The sequence below is a fragment of the Sinohyriopsis cumingii genome, chromosome 2 (assembly GCF_028554795.1).
Source record: "Sinohyriopsis cumingii isolate HCF-2022 chromosome 2, ASM2855479v2, whole genome shotgun sequence".
In the NCBI taxonomy this organism is placed as follows: Eukaryota; Metazoa; Mollusca; class Bivalvia; order Unionida; family Unionidae; genus Sinohyriopsis; species Sinohyriopsis cumingii.
Genome location: NC_142962.1, coordinates 48634146 through 48656741, shown reverse-complemented (window position 1 = coordinate 48656741; position 22596 = coordinate 48634146). Strand labels below are relative to the sequence as shown.

Here is a 22596-nt window from a genome sequence, read left to right as displayed (position 1 = left end):
ATGAGGACGCACACAAATTTTCATCCAGGCAGTCATCATTTCATGAAAGGATTCTACAGTTTAGCACATTTAATTTTCCTTTGAATATTCCATATAAAGGCACCAGAATACTAAAATTTTCATGACTTTTTTTTTGAGGTTTTGGCAGTTTTTATTTAAAACCATGAATCTCAAATTTAGAGTATTGCCAAGCTATGGTCAATTACGAGTATTGCCAAGCTATGGTCAATTAAGAGTATTGCCAAGATATGGTCAGTTAAGAGTATTGCCAGCCTATGGTCAACTAAGATTATTGACAAGTTATGGTCAGTTAAGAGTATTGCCAATTTATGGTCAACTAAGAGTATTGCCAAGGTATGGCCAGTTAAGGGTATTGCCAATCTATGGTCATTTAAGAGTATTGCCAAGCTGTGGTCAACTAAGAGTATTGCCAAGCTATGGTCATTTAAGAGTATTAAAAAGTGCAATTGCAGTAACATTTATGAAGCTCGAGTTGACTACTTTTTTATCCATGGGCAAGGTACTTGACTCCAGTAATTTTATTGTGTTACCAATCATGCATTTGTATCAGGTTCGATCACATCCCCCCCCACACACACAGAGTTTTGGTTATGATCTCAACATCATGGGCTAGAAGTTGGAGGTTGGGGTTTTGACATGGTGAGTCTTCAGGTAGTACTAATGCTTATTTTGTTTCTTTTATTGATATGGTGAAATGCATGTACATGTGTAATTAGCTATTTCATACTGTATTAGATTGTTTGAAATAAATGAATGTTGATCTATATTTATTCAGTTTCAATTCAGTATGCTTTTTACAAGGTACTCGGTGTTCAACGTGCAGATAGTGATCCCTTGTAGTCCATATTTACAGGAAATATACATACATGTATATGTATGTACAGGTTTCCTGATACTTCTGAAAACAAAAATTCTTTATATGAAGGTACTTTCTAGTAAAAGACTACAGTAAGTAAAAACAAAGTGGTTATGTGGTGTCATATATCCTGTTAATGTCTGTTTAACCCAGATAAACTTGTATATACCTTCTTGTAATCTGACTGTATGTCAAAATTTTTAGCTGCAATGGAAGCATACATCATAGAAGTGTGAATTGATTATTGCAGCCTATAACACCTCAGTATTTTGATTCATATCTTTGCTAGCCAAAGTTACCATATGTTAACCTAACTTTGTTGATAGGTTAATATATTGGGACTGTGGCTATCGACCTACATTACTGAGCTACAATACTAGGTCAGCTCTACTGTCATTCTCAACTTCGAGGTAAATCTTGTGATCATACCTCAATGTTGATAGCTGCTATTCAGACCACCTATGCTATTTACAGAACAAGTATTGCCAAATGCATCAAACTGTTTTTTTCTTGATCAGTTCTACAGTCAGCCCATTTGTAGAAATTCTACAGTCAGCCCATTTGCAGAAATTAAAGAAGTAGTATGAATAGATTGTGGTTTCATTTTTGGGAAAAAATTTCTGGCATATGAAATATAAGAGTTTTCTGTACATTTCTTTTCTCATATACATGCAAGGCAATATGTTTATCTTACAAATATAGCAGGATGTTGTGATTCCTCAATGTGGACTGTATTTAACAGCCACTTCCTCAAGGACCCTTCAGTATTAGGTCAGCTTCAATGTGGACTGTATTTAACAGCCACTTCCTCAAGGACCCTTCAGTAATAGGTCAGCTTCAATGTGGACTGTATTTAACAGCCACTTCCTCAAGGACCCTTCACTATTAGGTCAGCTTCAATGTGGACTGTGTTTAACAGCCACTTCCTCAAGGACCCTTCAGTATTAGGTCAGCTTCAGTGTGGACTGTATTTAACAGCCACTTCCTCAAGGATCCTTCAGTATTAGTTCAGCTTCAGTGTGGACTGTATTTAACAGCCACTTCCTCAAGGACCCTTCAGTATTAGGTCAGCTTCAATGTGGACTATATTTAACAGCCACTTCCTCAAGGACCCTTCAGTATTAGGTCAGCTTCAATGTGGTCTGTATTTAACAGACACTTTCATAAGGTACCTTTCAGTACTTGGTCCACTTCATTGTAGATTGCATTAAACTGTCACTTTCTCTTGTTCCCTTAAGGTCAGCTTCAATATGGACTGTATTTTAGTCACTTTCTTAATGTTTCTTTAAATAATTTTTCTTTAAAAAGAATCAGCACATAAGCATTCTATTTTTAAAGTCCAATTTTTGTACCTGACACAGTGGGTTACTTAAAATGATTTTTAATGCACATTGATTTAAGAAATATAAAAGTGAAGTCAAATGCTGTTTTTAAATTGTCACCAAGGGCATCATTTGTTGGATGTACATATAGCACTCATGTCAGTCTCTAGGCATTGGAGATAGGTGCTGTATTTTTTCAAAGATTTTGTTGACCATCATCTTCCAGAAAAATTTGTTGTGCTTCCTCTGTCTGCCCATATGTACTCTGTTAATTGGTGGTAACAAAGAATATTCTGGCAGGATGGAAACCAGTTGGGACATAAACTCTGAATGTTTTTATGTGTTTCTTTCAATTTGTCCCTGTTCTTTTCCATGGCTTTTTGCATGCATCTTCAAACAGTATTTTCTTTTTACTTGTCATTATACATTCAAGTAATTCTTGGTTTGTAATAAATCCAGTCTTATTTTATTTCGAACCAGCTGGCTCAAAATTAAAATACACGGAGGATCGGCAGTGGTTCAGTGGTTAGCTTATTGGATTCATGACCGAAAGGTTGTAGGTTAAAATCCTGCCATCAAGACAGTGGTTCACATTTTTTGGTGTGTCCTTGGGCAGGGCACTTGACTCTAATTTCCTTTCCGCTAAGCAACCTACAGGTACTTGTGTGTTGCTGCACTGTAAAACATCAAATGACAGAAAAGTAAAAGACTGTCAGTGTGACAGTAAAACCAGAAATGCTAGTGTTGTAAATGTAGATAGTTATTATCTTAAATTCTTTAAAACTATGTGTTTGAGCCAGCTGACGATGGCTGATGAGGAGGCAGAAACCTGACAAAAAGCACAGAATTTACCTTTGTGTTTGTTATGGCTTATTAATTATCCATAGTAAACATCTTCATGTAGATTGTACTAATTATGGAGTGTGTTGTATCTAGAACCATGGCATCCAACCTAATGTAGACTAATTAAAGAATATCTATACTAATTAAGGAATATATGTAGTATCAAGAACAAATATCATAAAATTCATCACTGTTTTTATAGTTTATTGTTAAGACTGATGTCGAGGATGTTGTCTTTTTGACGAGAAGTATGGTTAGAGTCCACTTAAATATTATTATGTTCATGTATTTCAGGCCGGCACTCTGCTTTGTTGCCTTAACACTTAATAACATGCCATAAACACCAAAACTATTCCCTGTGGATGGCTTGCGCTTAAGGTAAGGAAGGACCCTATAGATTTCAGGCTACACACTCAATAATCAAGGTCACTGGAACTAAAGAAAAAAAACTTTTTAAACAATAATTACACAATAACAATCTTGTAGATTTCAGAGTCAAAAATGATCAAGATCACAGTTACTGAAATTAGAAGAATAGTTTCTGCAAAATAACTAAAGTTATAGTTACCAGACTGTGGACGGCTTGATCTTGGTGTACCAACTAAACCTATCAATTTTGGCCTAAAACTGTAAAAGGTCATGGTCACTGAAAGTAGATCATTGTTTTCAGCGAAATAACTGGATTTTTCATTTATTTGTGGTTGACAAACTTTGTAGATAGCTTGCACTTAGGATAAGGAATAAACGTATCACTTTTGGGCTCAAATTTCAAGGTCATTCCGAAAAAAGAACAATGATTTCTTGACAGTAACCTAGCTCTCTATCATCTGTGGTTAACAAACTTTGTGGTTGGCTTGCACTTGGTGTGAAGAAGAATCCTTTTGATTGTGAGGTACAAAGGTGAAGGTCACTGAATGAAAGAGAAAAAATGGTTTCCACATGATACAATTAGTTCTGCACAAATATGGATTATTTGTTCTTGCTCTTGCTGTAAGGAAGAAGGCTGTTTATTTTGGAGTTCAAAGGTCAGGATCACAGACCTAACCCAGACTTTTGGGATGGCTTATACTTAAGGTTAGTAAGAAGCCTCTTATTTCAAGGTCAAAGTTCCAAAGGTCGGGGTCACTCATATTGAAAATTAAACAATTTGGATTCATTGCAAAATGTTCAGTTATCTACATAGAGGAGTTTTAAGCTTGGAGATAGCTGTATTAAAAATTTGTTGTTGACAATATTCTTATTGACTTACGAAGATTATTAGAGTCATATTTGATCAGACTTGATAGGAAATATTGTTTTAGAACATCTTTATCAAATGTATGCAGAGGGTAGCTTTCCAAACATCAGCATTGTATTTTTCATTGCAACCATTTGGAAAATCTGTTCTCAATGTATTCAGTACTCCTGTGATAATTTTTGTATAAGACTTTAATAATTGTTAGGACATGCTGACTATCAGAGGTGTTTCTGTAGTGGCTTCCCAAGCACCAATGTGGCTTCCCATGCACCAATGTGGCTTCCTTAGGAATCAGGTGGAAAATTTAACTGTTGACCTTTGCTTCAGAACTGCTGATCTTGTTTTGGTCAAACTTGGTAGGAATGTTTCTTTAAATGTATTTTACTTGAATTGTCGTTGGGATAACTGTTATTCTCGCAGTTGGGCTTCTGAAACAACCATATGGATAAACTGTTTTCAGTTCTTTGCCATAAAAGCTAAGCCAGTTTATGATTAAACTTCGGAAATTTTCTTAGGACATGCTCCATCAGATTTGTGTGTGTGGTAGCTTGCCTAGTAATTTGCCATAGCAACCATGAGAAGAACTAAATTTGACTTTTTTCTATGAATAGCAGAGCCAATTCTGATTGAACTTGATATGAACCATTCTTATTGCATATTTATCAGATTTGTGTTTTGGGGTGGCTGCCCTAGCTTAGTTGAGTTTATTTTCAGCTTCTCCAAATGGCTGAGCCAATTTTGAGAATTTTTTTGTTTTAGAACACTGTATAGGACATTCTTTCCCAGAAATTATGAATTTTGTATTGGTCTGCACTCACAGTAATAGTATGGCTTCTGTAGCAGCCTTATTGATAATCTATTTTTAACTTCTTGTCCAGAATAGCTGTGCAAATTTTGATCAAGCATAGTAGAAATATTCCTTTGGATATATTGTATGCAGTACAAGGATTGTGTTAATGGTGACTCTCAATACAAAAATGTGGCTTCCACAGCTGGTGGAAAACTTACATGATATTCATCACCTGTCAAGTATGGCAGTTGTTACTAATTTATTTTAAAAAAAGCAAACAATGACTTTTTCTCTCCAAAACTGCCTAACTGTATCACACCCAGTGAAAGGTAGAGTCTTTCTATTGACACTTTTACTTTCAAACAAAAGATACCAATACTCTGTGTAGTCCAGGTTATTTTGCTGAAAGTGGAAACACAGTTCACATATCAAATACCACCAATTTCAACCAGTTCGTTGGAAGTCATTGCAAAATTACTGTCTTTCAACTCATGGCAGGTCGTTCTGTCTGACAGTGACTATTTTTCTTTCTTTCTGCAGGTCCATGCATACATCATAAGCCACCTGAAGAAGGACATGCCATCCATGTTTGGCAAGGAATCCAAAAAGAAGGAACTGATTAAAGGACTGGACGAGATCTACAAAATCTTAGAACAAGAGCACCAGATCTCGCCAGGAGATTTTCCAAACCTCAAGCGCATGCAGGAGCAGCTTCAGCATCACGATTTTACCAAATTCCATAGTATGCGACCCAAACTGATTGAAACAGTAGACTTAATGTTGGCCCAGGACATTGCTCGGCTGATGTCCATGATTCCTCATGAAGAAGCCGAAGCAGAGAGAAACCATTCCCATGTCAATGTGGAAGGCGGGGCTTTTGAGGCATATAATGAAAGTCCATTCGGTGTAGGACGGGGAGAAGGAGTGGATGCAGGGAAAGGGGAACATGAGTGGATTGTGACACAGGAGAAATACAAATATGATGAAATGTTTGAGAAACTAAACCCTATAAATGGTAAAATTAGTGGTGCTGCTGCAAAGTCAGAGATGGTCAAGTCAAAATTACCAAACTCTGTTCTAGGCAAAATCTGGAAGTTGGCAGACCTGGACCATGATGGAATGCTGGACATGGATGAATGGGCACTGGCAAATCACCTGGTTAAAATCAAACTGGATGGACATGACTTGCCCAATGAGCTTCCAGAGCATCTTATTCCGCCCTCCAAGAAAAGTGGATTATCAGACTGAGCTGCACAGTTTGAATTTAAGACTATAATTATTAATTATTTCACACTTAATGGCACACATACATGTAAGAAAGTTACTTGTAATATATTCCTGTTATACTATACTTGATTGGACAGTTATGACGTGATGGAATATATGACCACTAATATGTACAGACATCTGTTTCTATTCTCATCATTAAAAAATAGGACCAAATAAGTGCTTGCTTGCCAAGTATGGAAGGCTGCCAGTCAAAAACCAATCTCATGTAATGACTTCTTTCACTGTCTTGTATGTACTAGTTAATTGCATTGGTAATGAAGTACAGATTTTGTGGCAAAAAAGAAAGGGGAGAATGACTTGATTACTTAAAGATAAATACTTGACAAAGGTTTAAAGTCTAATGCCAGTCAAAAGTGTTTCAAAGGCAAGTAGCAAGATGGTTGTCAAAGACAATAGTGTGACTGGTCAAAGGCAGTATGAGACTTGTCAAAGGCAGTAGCAAGACTTGTCAAAGGCAGAGTGAGACTTGTCGAAGGCAGTAGTGCAACTGGTCAAAGGCAGTAGTGAGACTGGCCAAAGGCAGTAGTGGGACTTATCACAGACTTGTCAAAGGCAAAAGGCAGTATTGAGACTTCTCAAAGGCAGTAGGGAGACTTGTCAAAAACAGCAAGACACTTTTTAGTTAATGAATAATCAGGCATTGTGAAGTACAATGTTAATGTCTTGTTTCCTTGTTATTGCTTATATTCGTAGTGGTAAACCTGCAACTTGTGAATGCCTTTAATCTTGCACTATCATTTACATACTGATAATATTGTTGTATTAGGATATTGATTGTTCCTTTACATATAGAAATAGGTATACTTAGGTCACTGAAGCTTGTCTGATACACAAATTCCAGCATTATTGTCTGATGAATTGCATTACATCTACCTCCAAATTTATGGGTATGGTAGATGATGTATATCTCCAAATTTATAGTTATTGTTGATTTAAAACATTAAGAACGGTGGCTAATAACACCATGTCAACCTCCACCAAGACAGTGTTGGGGGCTTTTCAGACTTAAAAAGTGTTTTGAGGTCCCAGTGTGGGGGACAGTTAATGCATTCCTAAAACTGAGTTGTCATACAATTAAGAAAATGTTACCTACTCAAACAGGCCTACAAAAAATACTTGAAATTGAAATTTGAATAAACAAAATTGTGTATCAGTTTATTCTGAAGCATTAAATAAACTTTCCAACCAAAAATAGTTGTTAAGATTTAATTAGCATTGTCAGATTTCATCACCACACAAACACACACACACTTGCATAATCAGAAACACATAGACAATAAATAAAAAAACCAATCACCCCAGTTTCAGTCTCAGAATCTATTGGACAGTGGAATATAGTCTTCACTGGATGCAATCACTGCTGCTGCCAGTAGTTCACTGAGATGTTTGAAGGTAATGCAAGTGTCATTAAGAATTCATCTTTGCAGTCATCAGAGACTGGATGGTGCTGTTCAAACTTTCCCCCAAAATAATATTGAATTTTTCTTAACACAGAAAATGATCTTTCTGCATCTGCATTGCTATGATTCGGTGTCCAGCATGCAGTGGCCACACTGTGTAGAATGTTGAAGCATGTTAGGTACTTTTGGGATTGAACTCTGTATTTGTGCATTATCCCAATGCTGGGTGGTGTTGCTGTGCAAACTGATGTTGTAAGCTCCATAATGGTAAATGTTAGGATTTAACAGTGTGTGCAGAGAATAAAGTACTATCCACTGCTGCTGCACTGCACAAAGCCAAACTGCATCAACCAGGAGTTCTAAAATTATGCTTTTCTGCACTTTCCTCACATTGTCTGTGGCTGGGCCTTCCCTGAATCCTAGCTGTGATGGAACATTTTGCCATAAAAAATTTATCACACTTCCCACCAACCAAAATATTATATGGAGTAGATTCTGACTTAAGAGAAATGTTGCTCTTCATCACGAACTGGTCAAAATTCTTTAATAAAGATGGCTTAAAAAGACAGTGAAGAGCAATAACTTTTGTTTCTTCAGCATGCATTTTTTATGAGTTTGAGATGAATTGGGTTGTATTCTTGTGTATTTGACCTATTCAGATTAGTCTAATGGGTTCTCCCTCAAAGAATTCTCTTCACAACATCACCCTAGCTGTTGTCAGTCTATTATATACTCTGTGCAAGTGCAGTTGTTTATTTCTGATCTCACATTTTAATCACCTGTGACAATCAACTTTATATACTAACCTGAGGTGAGTTTTCCAAAAGTGTCAAGCATGATGGTGAAGAATATCCAAGATATCAACAGTTAATAGGAAGAAATGGTCTTATTTTGAATTCCTTGAAATTAATTTTTCCCAGTAGAGCATCAGTCTCTTCAAGGGATTCTTGTTTAATTTCATTAACATGACTGAATTTTATATTTTTATCTTGCTGGTGACTTCTTATGATACCTAATTTGTCCTAAATGGAAACATTGCTGATCTGGCATCTAACATGGCTAATGCAGCAGTCATCTTTAAATATTGCTACTGCTGCTTTTCTTAAGCAGAATATCATTGTGTTTTTACCAGAAGACTTCATAGCATGTCTTGTTGGAACTAATGAAAATGGTAGTAATGTGACATTCAGTATGGCCACCATGGCAGTCATCTTAAAAATCTTTTCCATTGCTACTCCTTCTAATTGGAAAGTTGTACTGACATCAGGTTTTCAGCAGAAGAATAATTATGATAGCTAGTTTGTTCTGAATGTAATTAGTGTCAATCTGAACTCAAATATGGCCACCATGGCATCCATCTTGAAAATCTTGTTATTGCTGTTCCTAAATGGAAAGTCATTTCAAGATGAGATTTTCCTTGTTGGTTTAAAGGAAATTGGTGTTGATCTGACCTCAGATATGGTAGCCATCTTGAAAAAATTCTGGTCCAGAATGGAAAGATTTTTCAACATGGGTTTTTGACCAGAAGACTTCTTATGGTGTCTAGTTGGTCTTGAATGAAAATGATGCTAATCTAAATGATATCCAGTGTGGCCATCTTGATGATCTTGTCACTACTACTTCTTTAGAAATAATGGATATATTGACATAGGGGTTTTCACCAAAAGAGTTTTGATGATAACCTAGTTAGTCCTAAGTGAAAATGGTGCAATGCAGAATCAAGTATGGCTGCTATGTTGAACGTATTGAAAATCTTGTCTTAAATTCCCCTGAATGGATGGTCATATTGACATGGGAGTTCAACAAAAGTCTTTTAATTGTGTCTGGTGAAAGCAGAGCCAGTCTGGTGTCTGTTATGGCTACCACAGCATCTAATGTAAAAATCTAATTGCTAAAGAATATCAGAGGTGGTTTCCATTGCAGCAGTTAAAAAGAAGAGTGGTCTTGTCATGTTTTCCTGGAATATCTTTTTGGACAGTAGAGCATCATTCCTTTTAAGGGACTCCTGATTTAAACACTTTTGGGCATAGGCAAAAGGTGGACTGTTGTCCAGTGTCCATGCATCCGTTAGCACAAGTTTGTTATCAATATTTCTAAACTATTTGTGGGATTGCCATGAAACTTTACACACACATTCCTGCCATGGTCTAGCTGATCTGTAATGAAAATGGTACTGATCATACATTATTATGTCAACCACAGTGGCCATCTTGAAAATCTTAATATCACTACTACTTCTGACCAGAAAGTCATACTGACATGGATTTTCCCCAGAAGATTTTTTTTTACGATGTCTTAGTTGGGTTGAAATGAAAATATTTCTCCACAGACATCCAATGAGGCGAGCTTGAAAACCTTGTTATTGCCACTCTTGGATAGATGGTTATATGAACATGGCATTTTCTTTTAAAGGCATATTATGATGTCTAATTGGTTGTTAATGAAAATGGTACCAATATGACATCCAGTATGACCGTAGTAGCAGCCATCTTGAAAATCTTGTTATTGATCCTCCTCCTGACTGGGAAGTCATGTCAACATAGGGTTTTCAATTGAAAACAGCAAATGATAATGTCTAGATGGTCCTGAAAATGATGCTGATCTGATATCCAATATGACCATCCCAGTAGCCATCTTGAAAATCTTATAGCTTCTCCTTCTGAATGGAAAGTTATATTGACATAGGGTTTCCTCCAGGAGACTTATTTTGAAATCTTCTTGCTTCTAAGTGAAAATGGTGCAGATTTGACCCCCAATCTGTTCCCGTAGTAACCATCTTGAAACCTTTGTTATAGTTATTCCAAGGTTGATAGTCCTGTTGTAATGGGATTTTCACAAAAAGACTTGTGATTATCTAGTTACCGGTAGATCTGAATGAAAATGGTGTCAATCAGACATCCAGTGTGGCTGCTGTTTTTAAATCCTTGTTACTGCTACTCATTCTAGATGGATGGTCATACTGACATTGGCCTTTCACCAAAAGAAAGACGAGATGCTTAGTTGGTCCTGAATGAAACTCATAAACAGATGTCAAATATGGCCATCAAGGGAGCCATCTTGTATTTACATGAGCTTTCACCCAAAGAATTTTTTAACGTCTTGTTGGTCCTAAATACAAATGGTGCTGATGCTGGCTGCCACAATGACTACTTTAAAAATCATATTATTGCGCAGAAATGTCAGAGATTGTTTCAGTACTAAACCAGCTAAAAGGAAGAGATGGTCTTCAATTGCATCATATGGCAAATGAAAATGTATGTTTATCCTCACTAAGTCAGTATTTATGACACAGTAGTCCTAAATCTGTTGGAACATTGAATTTCAGATTTATGGGGATTGAAAAGCACCATTTGAAGTATTTTATGAAATAACTAAAAATTCAGTTTTTTTCACCGAATTAGCCAGCCGTACGAAATACTTTTCATCTTGTGAAATCCTTTGAAGTTTGTAGGTGACCTGTCAAGTGTTTGCAGGCCAGTTGGATAAAATGTCAGACTAGATTCTGTGCTTAATTGATTGTGTTAAGAATTCTATATGTGGTTTCAGAACATGGTGTATGTGTATAGATTTATTGACTATACCTTTTTTGTCTTAATTGTATCATGTTAATAATTAGTTGTGTTTGGAGAAACAGTATTTGCTGTGCATGCCATGCTTTTGTTGTTCAGTAACTAGTTTTATTTGCCATTATTAGTTGGTGTTGATAAACACTATTTGCCCAGCATGTGACATTTTATTTTTCACTTACTAGAACCATAATGTGTACAGTAATCAGTTGACACTGTTAAACATCATTTGAACTGAAATTCATGAAATATTTTTAATAATACACTACATATAAAAAACTACATACTTCAACTAATTAATATATATATATATATATATATATATATATATAAAATTGGAAAGCTTTGGAAGTTCACACCTGTAAATACCATACAATAGAAAAAGTATTTTGACAAACTGATTAAAACATTTTCAAAATCTTGTTTGATTTCAGAGGAGCAACTATTATAAAATTCAGGATTATTTTAACCTTTAAAACGTTTCTTCTGAAAATAGACTTGTAATTCTAAACATGGTTTATAATTTAAAACAGCATTTTTATGGCACATCCCAATCATGTACCCTTTTATGGCACAAACCAAGCACACACCTTTTTTGTGATTTTCCTTCTTGATCAAACAAAGCAGCACAAACCAAATACTTTGGTGGCACAAACCTAGCGTGTACTCATTTTGTGGCACATGCTAAGCATACTCTTTTTCTGTTTTTCCTTCTTGATCAGAAGTTCTTCATCCTTATTTGAATGGTTTCAAAATATTACGTGTATGTTACATTTAAGGATGAACATTTATTACCAAACAGCATCACTTGAGTTTATTCACAGATCTAACTATTATTGTTGGTCAGTAGTTTAAATGTACAGATTGATGATCATTTCATAAGAAACAATTAACAACTGATTTGAATCATTTGGAGATATTTTGTTTGATTGTCGTAGAAAAGTGTAAACTTGGACAAATTTCTCTCTCTCCTTTAATTACTGAAATATCACTGTCACCAGGTTATCTTTGAAAAATGTTAGATGTCTGGTACTGGTTATCAATGACCAAAAATGGTACATGTCTGAAATGATCTATTATTGATCTATTATTGATCTATTGAACATTCTGAGTTTGAGCTGCAGTAAAATCATTTAAATTTAAGGTGTCCAAGAAAAATAATATAAACAAGAAATATTTTTAAAACTTTTTAATTAATGCTTGGTCTTCTGACTTTTGACTTTTCCAACAATTGTCTATTTTCTTTAATCATCATACCACTGTTGAATACATATTGCAGATATGTATATATATATATATATATATGTAATGTGTTACACTTATTACTATTAACTATATATTGCAAATATATACATGTAATGTGTTAAATTATTGCACAGTTGAATATGCATGGTAAATGCTTTTGATAATACATTGTTTTACTTGGCATAACTTATTCCAAGGGTCTCTAGTATTTTGCTTGATAGTTAATTCTTTTTTTTTTTTTTTTTTTTTATTAACCCCGTCATAGGTCGATGAATGGGTCGGGGGCATGTGTATCTAGTATCTTGTAGTTAATTCTTAAGTTTGCCATGAGAATGCATTGGTTATGTTATAATTATCATATATGTGTATCTAGTATCTTGTAGTTAATTCTTATGTTCACTATGAGAATGCATTGGATATTGTACATTTATCATCCATGTGTATCTAGTATCTTGTAATGTAGTTAATTTTTAAGCTCAAATAAGAATGTATTGGCTTTTATCCAATCATATATATGAAAAGCATGTACTTTGTGAAGTACCGGTAATTCATTCTTAAGTCCAAAGAATGCATATGGTTCCTCCTCAGTCATACCAAGTGTATCTTTACATAATATAATTAGTTATCTTTAAGTCTTTTCATTCTTTTATTTTGATCTTAATACACCAGCACAATTAAGATAGATTTATAGGTATTAATTTTATGTAACTTCATTGTGCAACACATACACCATTGCTTAGTGAGAACTTTATGACCACTCATATCGTTAAGGTCATCTCTGCTTTGTGTACATTGATGAGCTGTGATAAGGTCCAAGTTCATTTGGGAATTAATGATGATCAGACCAATGTATGTTCTTCTTTACCTGTTTTATTCAGATGTAGTTGATTTATGCTATTAAGTTTCCTGCTGTACCACACAGGTATAATAAATCTTGGCAAACATCAAACAGCACGCTGCCTTCTTTCATACTGAAATATATCGCTCAAATAATATGAAGTTTCTGTTACAACCCGTGTGATTTCGTCATTTTCTTTTAATGTGTGGGGCTTGTTGTTGGGAGTTGTTTAATTTTTGTTAATGCTGTGCATCTTTAAGTTATATTCATAAACAGTTAGAACTGAATTTGCATTATTTTTTGTAATTACTGAAATAAGCAGTCATACAAATGTAAACAAAAATAAGACAGTTCAGTTTCCAACAGTGTATAAGGGTGTTTGTTAAAATCAGTTCTAGTGCGATTAGACCAACAAGCTTACTTGAAGACAAAGTAGAGAAGGGGGGGAAATTATTTAGCCGTACTTGTTGTAGATAAGGAAAGTTTGTGATAGGCCTGCACCTTCTGCCCATTGTCCAGTAGCAGTTCTTTCTTACTGCTACCCAACCTAAATTACTTAGAGGAAAGTCATGAAACATGTTTTTATCAGGTCAGGTTTGTGGATTTGTCTGAAAAAAAGCTTGAATGATGCCAGTTCAAGAACTTGTTCTTCTTCAACAAATTTTATTTGTATGAATTAGCATGTTTGTATGTATTTTGAATGTTTCTGAGACAAGTTCATTGATTTTCTTTCCATGATAACAGATTCAAGGTCCAATGCCATTGTTACAAAGATTTTTGTTCTGTACTTTTGAACATGTTAACTAAAACATTTAAGAAAATATTTATTACCAAATTTGGTATGTTCGAGGTTTTAAGGATATTTGTGATGATTTCAGAACATGTCCATTAAAAAAGTTACAAGAAAGAAAAGAACGCAGATGTCTCATCAATCTCTATACATTCTTTTTGTTTTGTTGACTGTAATTTTCTTTATGCCATCTACAGAACAAAGTCTAGCTTTTTGCAGAATAATAACAAAGTGTAAAAACTATGAAAATGTAACGGAATCATTATAAGTGGAAATGTGTTATATATTGTGTAAGTCATCAGACAGTTGTTGTTGTTGTAGTGTTTAACGCCATTTTTCAGCACACGATAGGCTATACATGGCGGCCAGTATTAATGGTGGAGGAAGAACCCGGGAAAACCCGGAAAGAACCACCGACCCATGAGAAGCTACTGGCAAGCTTTCTCACATACCGACATTGGCTGAATCCGAGACTCGAACCCACGCAGGCAGAGGTGAGATGGCAGTGATCCGTAACGGAGAGCGCTTTAGACCACTCGGGGCCCCCAGTCATCAGACAGCATGTACTGTTTAATCTGTATATGCTGATACATTAAATATACTTTTTAAAAACATGTTTCACTGTACTACTTCTCGTGACAGCCATTTCATACCCGTTATATCTCTAGCATTTGCTGAAAAAGTGTCCCTTATTTTCAACCAGTCTCCAGTCTCTTGCACTTCTGTGAAGGATTCGGAAACTCCCAAAATTCCAAAAGAGAAGCAATGAATATGTTGCTTTACTCGCTTTTGAAAACAGAACTCATGTGGGACACATATTTCAGAGATTTTCAATCTCAGTAGCTAGTGTGATGGAGTTGTGACCTTTAAGGGTGTGTTATTCCCTGACTAGGCTGAGTCAGCAGCTGTTGTATGTCCCAATCCTTCCCAGACTAGGCTGATTCAGCAGCTATAATGTGTCGGTCATTCCCTGACTTTGCAAAGTCAGCAGCTGTCATGTGTTCAGATTCTTCCCTGACAAGGACGAGTCAGCAGTTGTCATGTGTCAATCCTTCCCTGACTAAGATGAGCCAGCAGCTGTCATGTGTCCATCTCTGCCTGTCAAGGATGAGTCAGCAGCTGCTGTGTTCCAGTCATTCCCTGACAAGGATGAGTCAGCAGCTGTCATATGTCAATCCTTCCCTGACTAAGTGAGTCAGCAGCTGTTGTGTTCTAATCCTACAATGACTAGGATGAGCCAGCAGCTGTCATGTTTCAATCTTTCCCGGACAAGAATGAGTCAGCAGCTGTCATGTGTTCCAATCCTTCCCTGATCTGGCTGATCTAGCAGCTATCATGAGTCAATCTTTCCCTGACTAGGCTTAGTCAGCAGCTGCCATGTGTCAGTCCTTCCCTGTCTTGGCTGCGTCACAGCCATCATGTGTAAATCATTCTCTGAATAGGCCAAGTCTGCAGCTCTTGTGTGTCTCTTAGCAAGATACTGTACTGAATTCCAGTTGTCTTGGGACAATTTAACATTGCATCCACTGATGTACTGTTAACAACAGTCAGTCAGTCATATTAAAACCATTTAAATGCTTGATTGGCAGGTCTGAGACAAATTGGTATGTTTGGGACTACTTGGTTGGTTTGGGACCATCTATATATTACTTGTAGTTAGTCAGCTACAAACCTTACAATACATGCATGTCTGTGTTCACTTTATGTGCAAGTACAATTGATGTTTTTGCTTGTAAATGCCATAATTAGATGTAACCTACTTAATGTAACATCTTTCTGTGCTGATTCAGTGTTAGATAGTTCGCAAAGGTTGTTCTATTTCCAAATGAACTCCTGTTAATGATTCATTTGAAATCCATGCTTTCAGAATTATTTACCTGTGAGATTATTCATATGAAGTTGTGCAATAATTTTGCAATACATTTGCATTGCTATCAGACCTTTCAGGTGAAGCCTTGTATTGTGTACAATCCTGTTTTTTAAAGTTAGTTTGATCTCATTTAACCAGATGCCTTGTATGGATGGATGAACTCCACCAAACCAGGGTCTGGTAGAAAATGGAGTTTTCCTTGTATGGATCAGTGAGAACTCCACCAAACCAGGGTCTGGTAGAAAATGGAGTTTTCCTTGTATGGATCAGTGAGAACTCCACCAAACCAGGGTCTGGTAGAAAATGGAGTTTTCCTTGTATGGATCAATGAGAACTGTACCAAACCAGGGTCTGGTAGAAAATGGAGTTTTCCTTGTATGGATCAATGAGAACTCCACCAAACCAGGGTCTGGCAGAAAATGGAGTTTTCCTTGTAATTCCAGAATGAGGAAAAGTGATCTTATTGATAGATGGGATGAGACGAGGTAATAATGAAGACTGGATATCGTTTTTTACTTAAGCAGTTTCATTAACTGATTTAGTCTCACTTGTTGCATCCAAATCGGTATACATTGTGATGTTGAATGATATTCTTTTATGCTTACAATATAATTTTGGCTTGAATCATCACAGAAAGTATAGATCAATATTTAGGTGAGGAAAAATGTTCTTTGTGTTTTGTTTTCATGACGTTTGACCAAAGCACCTTCTCTTAGTATCATGGATCAATAACCCTCAAATGGCAGACAATAAGAGACTGTTTAAATGATACTAAACTTGTAATTACATGGATGTTGTGTAACATCTCAACTGCTGCCCAGCCATACATCCAGGCTCTTCTTTAATAACAATTGACAATTTTATTCTGCTTTTTTACAATAATATTATCATTTTAAGTTTTAAATCTTTAATTTTCAGAAAATAATGCTTAATTAAAATTTTCTCCTTAATTAAGGTAATGTAAAATCATGTCCTAGGCTTGACAATTTTATGATTGACTATATAAAGTTTTAAAATTGCAATTGTTGCTAATTTTGAATGCAGCATAGTCTAGTGTCATATAATAAAGAAACTGAAACCAGGAAGAAGTCACACTGTAAGTGAGGAATTTATTATTATAAAACAATGCTAGTAGGAAGTCAGTACATTTCCTGTTGATATACAGTAACTAACAAAAGCAGGTCATAAAATGAAATAAATTTATGGGATAAATCACATGTAGGATTTTTATGCTTAATTTCTCTGATCAACAAATTTCTTATTCTGTGCAAAAATGAGTGATCTTTGAAAGGGTCTATTCTTAAATTACTTTCTACTCTTGGCAAGTAATGAAGAATCAGTCAGTATCAATTCATGTAAACTGAGTAGATATCCCAGATCATTTGTGTATTCATTTTTCTTTCTTGATATTGTAAAAGTTCAAGATTTTTTCTTGGGCTAGAACTCTGCTAAGTCTGTATTTTCTTTTGTGCCAGTCATTGAGAACATGGCTTTGGATATACATTATTAGGCTGACTGTTGCAATGCAATTATTCATAATTTATTTCACTTTTTAAAAAAATACATTTAATCCTTCACTTTATTTTTAAAAAATAAACTTAACCCTTGTTGCTTGTGTTTCTTCAGTATGCAGATTGTATATTTACTATTTATTTAAACTGAAGTACCTGTAATGTTTTCCATAATTTCTAGGAAATTTAAAAAAATTATATGTATATTATTTTTTACTTTGGTTGTAAACATACATATTGAGCTCATTCATTATGTTGTATGTAAAGTCAATTCATTTGATTTACATGTTATATGCTGTCCCAAAGATGCTGGTTAAACCATGTCTTCATCTGACTTGTGGGTCCCATTAGGCTATGGTCATGATTTCTTGTGCTGGTATTTAGCAGCTGTTGCTAATAAATCATAGTTCTCTCTTTCGGTGGAAAAAAAAGGGCATGTTATTTAATAATTGCAATCTACTATTGTGCAAGTTCATTTGATTTTGTTTGTCAGTTTTCATGGTTTTGAGATAAATTATACTTTTCTCAGTAAATATATTTTGAGATTGGGAAAGGATCTGATTGCATCCACAAAATCGTGGTTATTCTTGGGATTTTTACATTTATGGATTGCTGCAGCCATAAAATCTACAAAAACTGGTACTTCATGAAACACCAATTTACAATATGGTACCCCATGAAACACTAAATTCACAGTATGGTACCACAAGAAACACTGATTATACAAAATGGTACTGCATGAAACACTGAATTCACAATATGTTACCCTAGGAAATACAGTTAAGTCACAGTATGGTACCCCACAAAACACAATGAAATTGCAGTATGCTAGTTTAGAATATTTTTGGCCTGACATTTTTCAAATTTCTGTTAAATTAATAATTTTAATTTTTTTAATAAAATCATTGTATCTCTCTAGTTTTTTTTAATTTGTCATAGACACAAAATGCAATGTTTTTCAACCAGCATAACATGCCTATTGTATTTGTTTGCTACTATTAAAGTGGATTTTTTTGTAAGCGAACTTTAAGTTTTTCTTTTATTTTTAAATTTGTGACAAATGTCATGCTTGTTAAATGTTTATTACTGTATACTGTATTTATAATATGGCACAGTTCACAAATACTTCCCTCTGGTTGTAAATGGCAACGGCTTAGTGGTACATACTTGTCAAGTAAGCTAGATGCATGCCAGCAGTGTTTTTAATTAAAAACTAAACTATAACCTTGTGTTGCTTGTTTGTGATGTACCTGTTTATTGTCACCAAAGGCAGGATTTATCATGACATCTTTTGTGTTTGTCTAGACATTTATACTTAAATTTTGGTTGATTTTCAACTCTGCCAGTCAAAAATCCCAAGAGCTTTTGCAGTGATCCTGCATCTGTTGCCTGGTGTCCATTACCTGTTGTGTTAATGCTATTCTTATTTAGCTACTTGGTGGAAAACATGCAACTTGGCACTCCATTTCATCCTGAGGTCTATTTGATCCGAACTGAAAAATCATGCCCCATGGACAACTAAGATGGCCATTATGGCAGCCATTATGAAAATCTTACAAAAAATACATGGAATTTCAGTTCTTTTGTCTCTTTGACCCCAAATAGAACCAAAATGGCCACCATCTTGAAAATATTGTTATCATTATGTTCAATGACAGGTGTTTGTGTTTTACACACCTTGTAATACTCTTGATCATATCTATAATGGTGGCAGAGATGATGACTTAATTTGACTCCCATGTCATGTTTAAGGCACGGTCGGGCACCTGGGCCATTACATTACACTACTATATTTATTACAGTATTCATAGTGGCATGTTCTGCTGAAGAGTCCATATTTTCCAAGGCATACACCTTTGCATTTATTGCGTCCTAATGCCATGACACACACACACACATAGATAGATATATAAAATCTGGAGGAGGGTGGGTGGGTTTCATTTGGCATAAACACTTTATAGATTGTCATTGATCTTGATCTTAAATACTACACAATGGTTTTGTCAATAAACCAGCGGGTTAACAAATAAATGCATAAACTCATCTAGAATGTTTTAAATTCATATCAACCCAAATAAGCTCAAATAATCCATCACCAAGTATTGTATAAACTCACATACCACCATTGGAGTATCAAATCCATTATACATAAACATTATGGAAGCTTCTGAAATTTTGACAAAGTTAAGCTTAGATGAACAAGTGTCCACTTAGTAACACAAAGTTGTAAATCAGCCCTTGTCAAGTAATTCAGTTTGCCTATTTCAGGGCTCTGATTGCAAATTTCATTTGTAGCACCCAATAAAATATCTTTCATAGAAGACTCTGTGTCAATAACCTCAAATGAACCATCCCTGAAAACAGCAACATAAATTTTGTCAGATTAACATATGTACCCAATAATATCAAACGTTTTGTAAATTTCATCAATAATTTTAAGTTACCTGTGTTCAGCAGCAGCCATTACAAATTTCCTCCTATACACATGCTGCTTTTTTTCTGCCTTGTGGTATGTCGATTTCTATATAAATATACCCCAAAATTATGTTAATTGGCTTGCTACCAGATGTCTTTCTCATTAGAGCTACAATCATTTAAAGTTTCAGATGTAGTGGGTGATCTAGTCGGATACAGATACTCTACCAAATCATATAAATTCTTTTTCTTCTTTTCCTCAGATGCCAATCCAAAGTTAATTGTTGCACTGCAAAATGGATTAACTATTTAACTCTAGTTATTTGTGATGACTGATGTTACTATTGCACATGTTCAGAACCATAAACAAAAAACCTGTTTCAATCCCTGCCCTTTTGGGTCAATAACTAAAAATAGGAACCAATTTTGCCCACCATGATTTAACTTTACTTATTTTCAGTAAAATAAAACAATCTGCATGGTTCTCTGGGACAGCAAATTCTGTATACAAATCAGTGTACTTCACATTTTTGCTGCATGAAATTTCCAACAGCCAAGTCCTTGATAAGCAAGTTTTTGGTGGGGGAGGTGAACATGTATATTCTTTCATCTGTTTCTACAAAGTGAGTATGAATGAAAACAAGTAAAGTGAGTGTAAAGGAATTAGATGAAGCTGCATATGCCATTTCTTACACAAGAAGATTAAGATAACTTTTAATCGACTGTCTGTGCCTAATGATTATTTTGATCAAAAAATAATTACATGTGCACATGCTTTCGACACTTTACTTTGATAAGCATCATTCAGCACACATTTAATCAATTGTATTTTAAATCTGTTGCTTGAAACACTTGCATTTATTTGTAAATCATATACAGAAAAATAGTGCCAAGATTTTGGGACTTGTCATGTTTGTCAGAAGAAAACAAACTATTAAAGCGATCATCAAACATTGCCATAAAAGCAGCTTTTGTAATATCATGTACATGCAGTATATTATTTTGCTTTTGAGTAATATACCGCATGTATGTTTCTGATGGCACCTTTACATATTTTGGACCAAGCACAATGCAGTACATGTTTCATAATTATATCAAGGCAAACAGTCATGGACATTTAAAACAAGAAACTGTAACAAAATTGATGAGAATGGTGAAGGTCAACAACTTAATGTTCTGATCACAAACCTGCAGTAGAGATGTTTGATAAATTTTAAGATGAAAGTAAATGTAGTATCTTGAATTATTTAATTGAAATGGAAAAAAGTGAATGGAATATGGTCATTTTTGTTTGTTCTTCCAGTGTCTCTGCAATGTTACTGATCTGAAATGGAATGAACTTAATAAATTATAAAAATTTTAAACAAATAATATCCTCATATATTCCTTCTGTCTGCACACAAAATTAAAGAATGGGAAGGTAAAGCCACTGAGAACTGATAGAGGTGTGATATTATTATATGTTCCAGATTATTTTACTATAGCACTAAATATTCCACAATAAATGAGCATTAACAAATGGATGAAGTTTTATACTGGTGACACAACTATACACACAATTTTTCAAATTACTGTATCTTATTGAGTCTCCTATCAGTTCAGTGACTTTTTTCATGGAAGAATTCTTAGACAGCAACTGTTAAAAACCGCAAAACCATGAATCTGAAAATATATGGCAATTTTTAAGAAACTTGCAATCAAGAATGCTGAAAACACAGTGCAATATAATGCGACATATAGACTGCATTGTCATGAGGTTCCTTGCGAGTTTTATGGATGGGAATTGAGAATTACCACCGATTAAAATTAAAAGGTTCCTTAAAATGACATTTTATTTAATCAACTTAACACAAATCATACTTCATGCAAATATATAACTTACATGCTAGAGTTTTATCTTCTATACTGAAACAATTAAATTCTTCAGCTACAATTTACAATACTTAATGGGTTGGGGGTCTTTTTGGAACTAAACACTCCAGCCTTGATGAAAATTTGAAAGTAAGAAAATAATGTGTTGTGACAAAGTTGATTTATTTTCAAGTCTTCGCTGGCTTCTGTTCCTTGGATTGGTCCTCACTGTCGTCCACACGTAAACTCTGCTGCCTGAAAACCCGGATGTGCACAGCCGAATTGTTCCTAGTAAAAGTCTCATAATCCAACTCGTCCTTCTGTGGCTCTAGATCGTCTACCAGTTCCACTGTGGAGGTATGGGTGCTGACCTCTATTGTCCCCAGTCCTCGTGCTTTAAGCTGAAGGGCTAGATTTATGGCTCGGTTGATGGCAGCGCCAAGTCCGTGCACGTATACGTCGTTCCCATTATCCAACAATTTCTGACACCGCGCGAGCTGCATTTGAAAGTCAGTCTTTCTTGTGACGTAGACATCACAGTTTCGCTTTGGAAGCTTGCGTGGAAGTCTTTTTCTCAAGACATACTCCTCCTCATCAAGGTAATCTTTCAGTTGTTTCCTCTTCTCTTTCTCGTCTGTCTTTTTATCACTTACTTGCTGCATTGCAGCCTAACGACGAATCTTTTCCACACCGCAAAAGGAAACCGGAAACACGATACAGGAAGTTTACGTTTCATAAATGCATGGGTGTG

The 22596-nt window shown here is 35.2% G+C and overlaps 2 protein-coding genes across 2 annotated transcripts in view; one reads left to right on the top strand and one right to left on the bottom strand.

Moving 5' to 3' along the window:
• The window catches only part of LOC149804795 (EH domain-containing protein 3-like), a 35582-nt gene extending 16779 nt beyond the window's left edge, over positions 1-18803 (top strand). Inside the window, exon 2 of the mRNA XM_089944623.1 lies at positions 5610-18803. Within this exon, the coding sequence (XP_089800749.1) occupies positions 5610-6317 (708 nt within the window). The 3' untranslated portion in view covers positions 6318-18803. The remainder of the gene's footprint in view (positions 1-5609) is intronic.
• A 1961-nt stretch (positions 18804-20764) lies between these two features.
• LOC149804794 (ribonuclease P protein subunit p20-like) lies at positions 20765-22570 on the bottom strand. Its single transcript, XM_089944625.1, has one exon. The coding sequence runs from the start codon at positions 22505-22507 to the stop codon at positions 22034-22036; it is 474 nt and encodes a 157-aa protein (XP_089800751.1). The 5' UTR covers positions 22508-22570; the 3' UTR covers positions 20765-22033.
• Positions 22571-22596: the final 26 nt, after the last annotated feature.

Excerpts from the sequence above, each read along its gene's own strand:
- LOC149804794 (XM_089944625.1), bottom strand. The coding sequence starts at position 22,507 with ATGCAGCAAGTAAGTGATAAAAAGACAGACGAGAAAGAGAAGAGGAAA.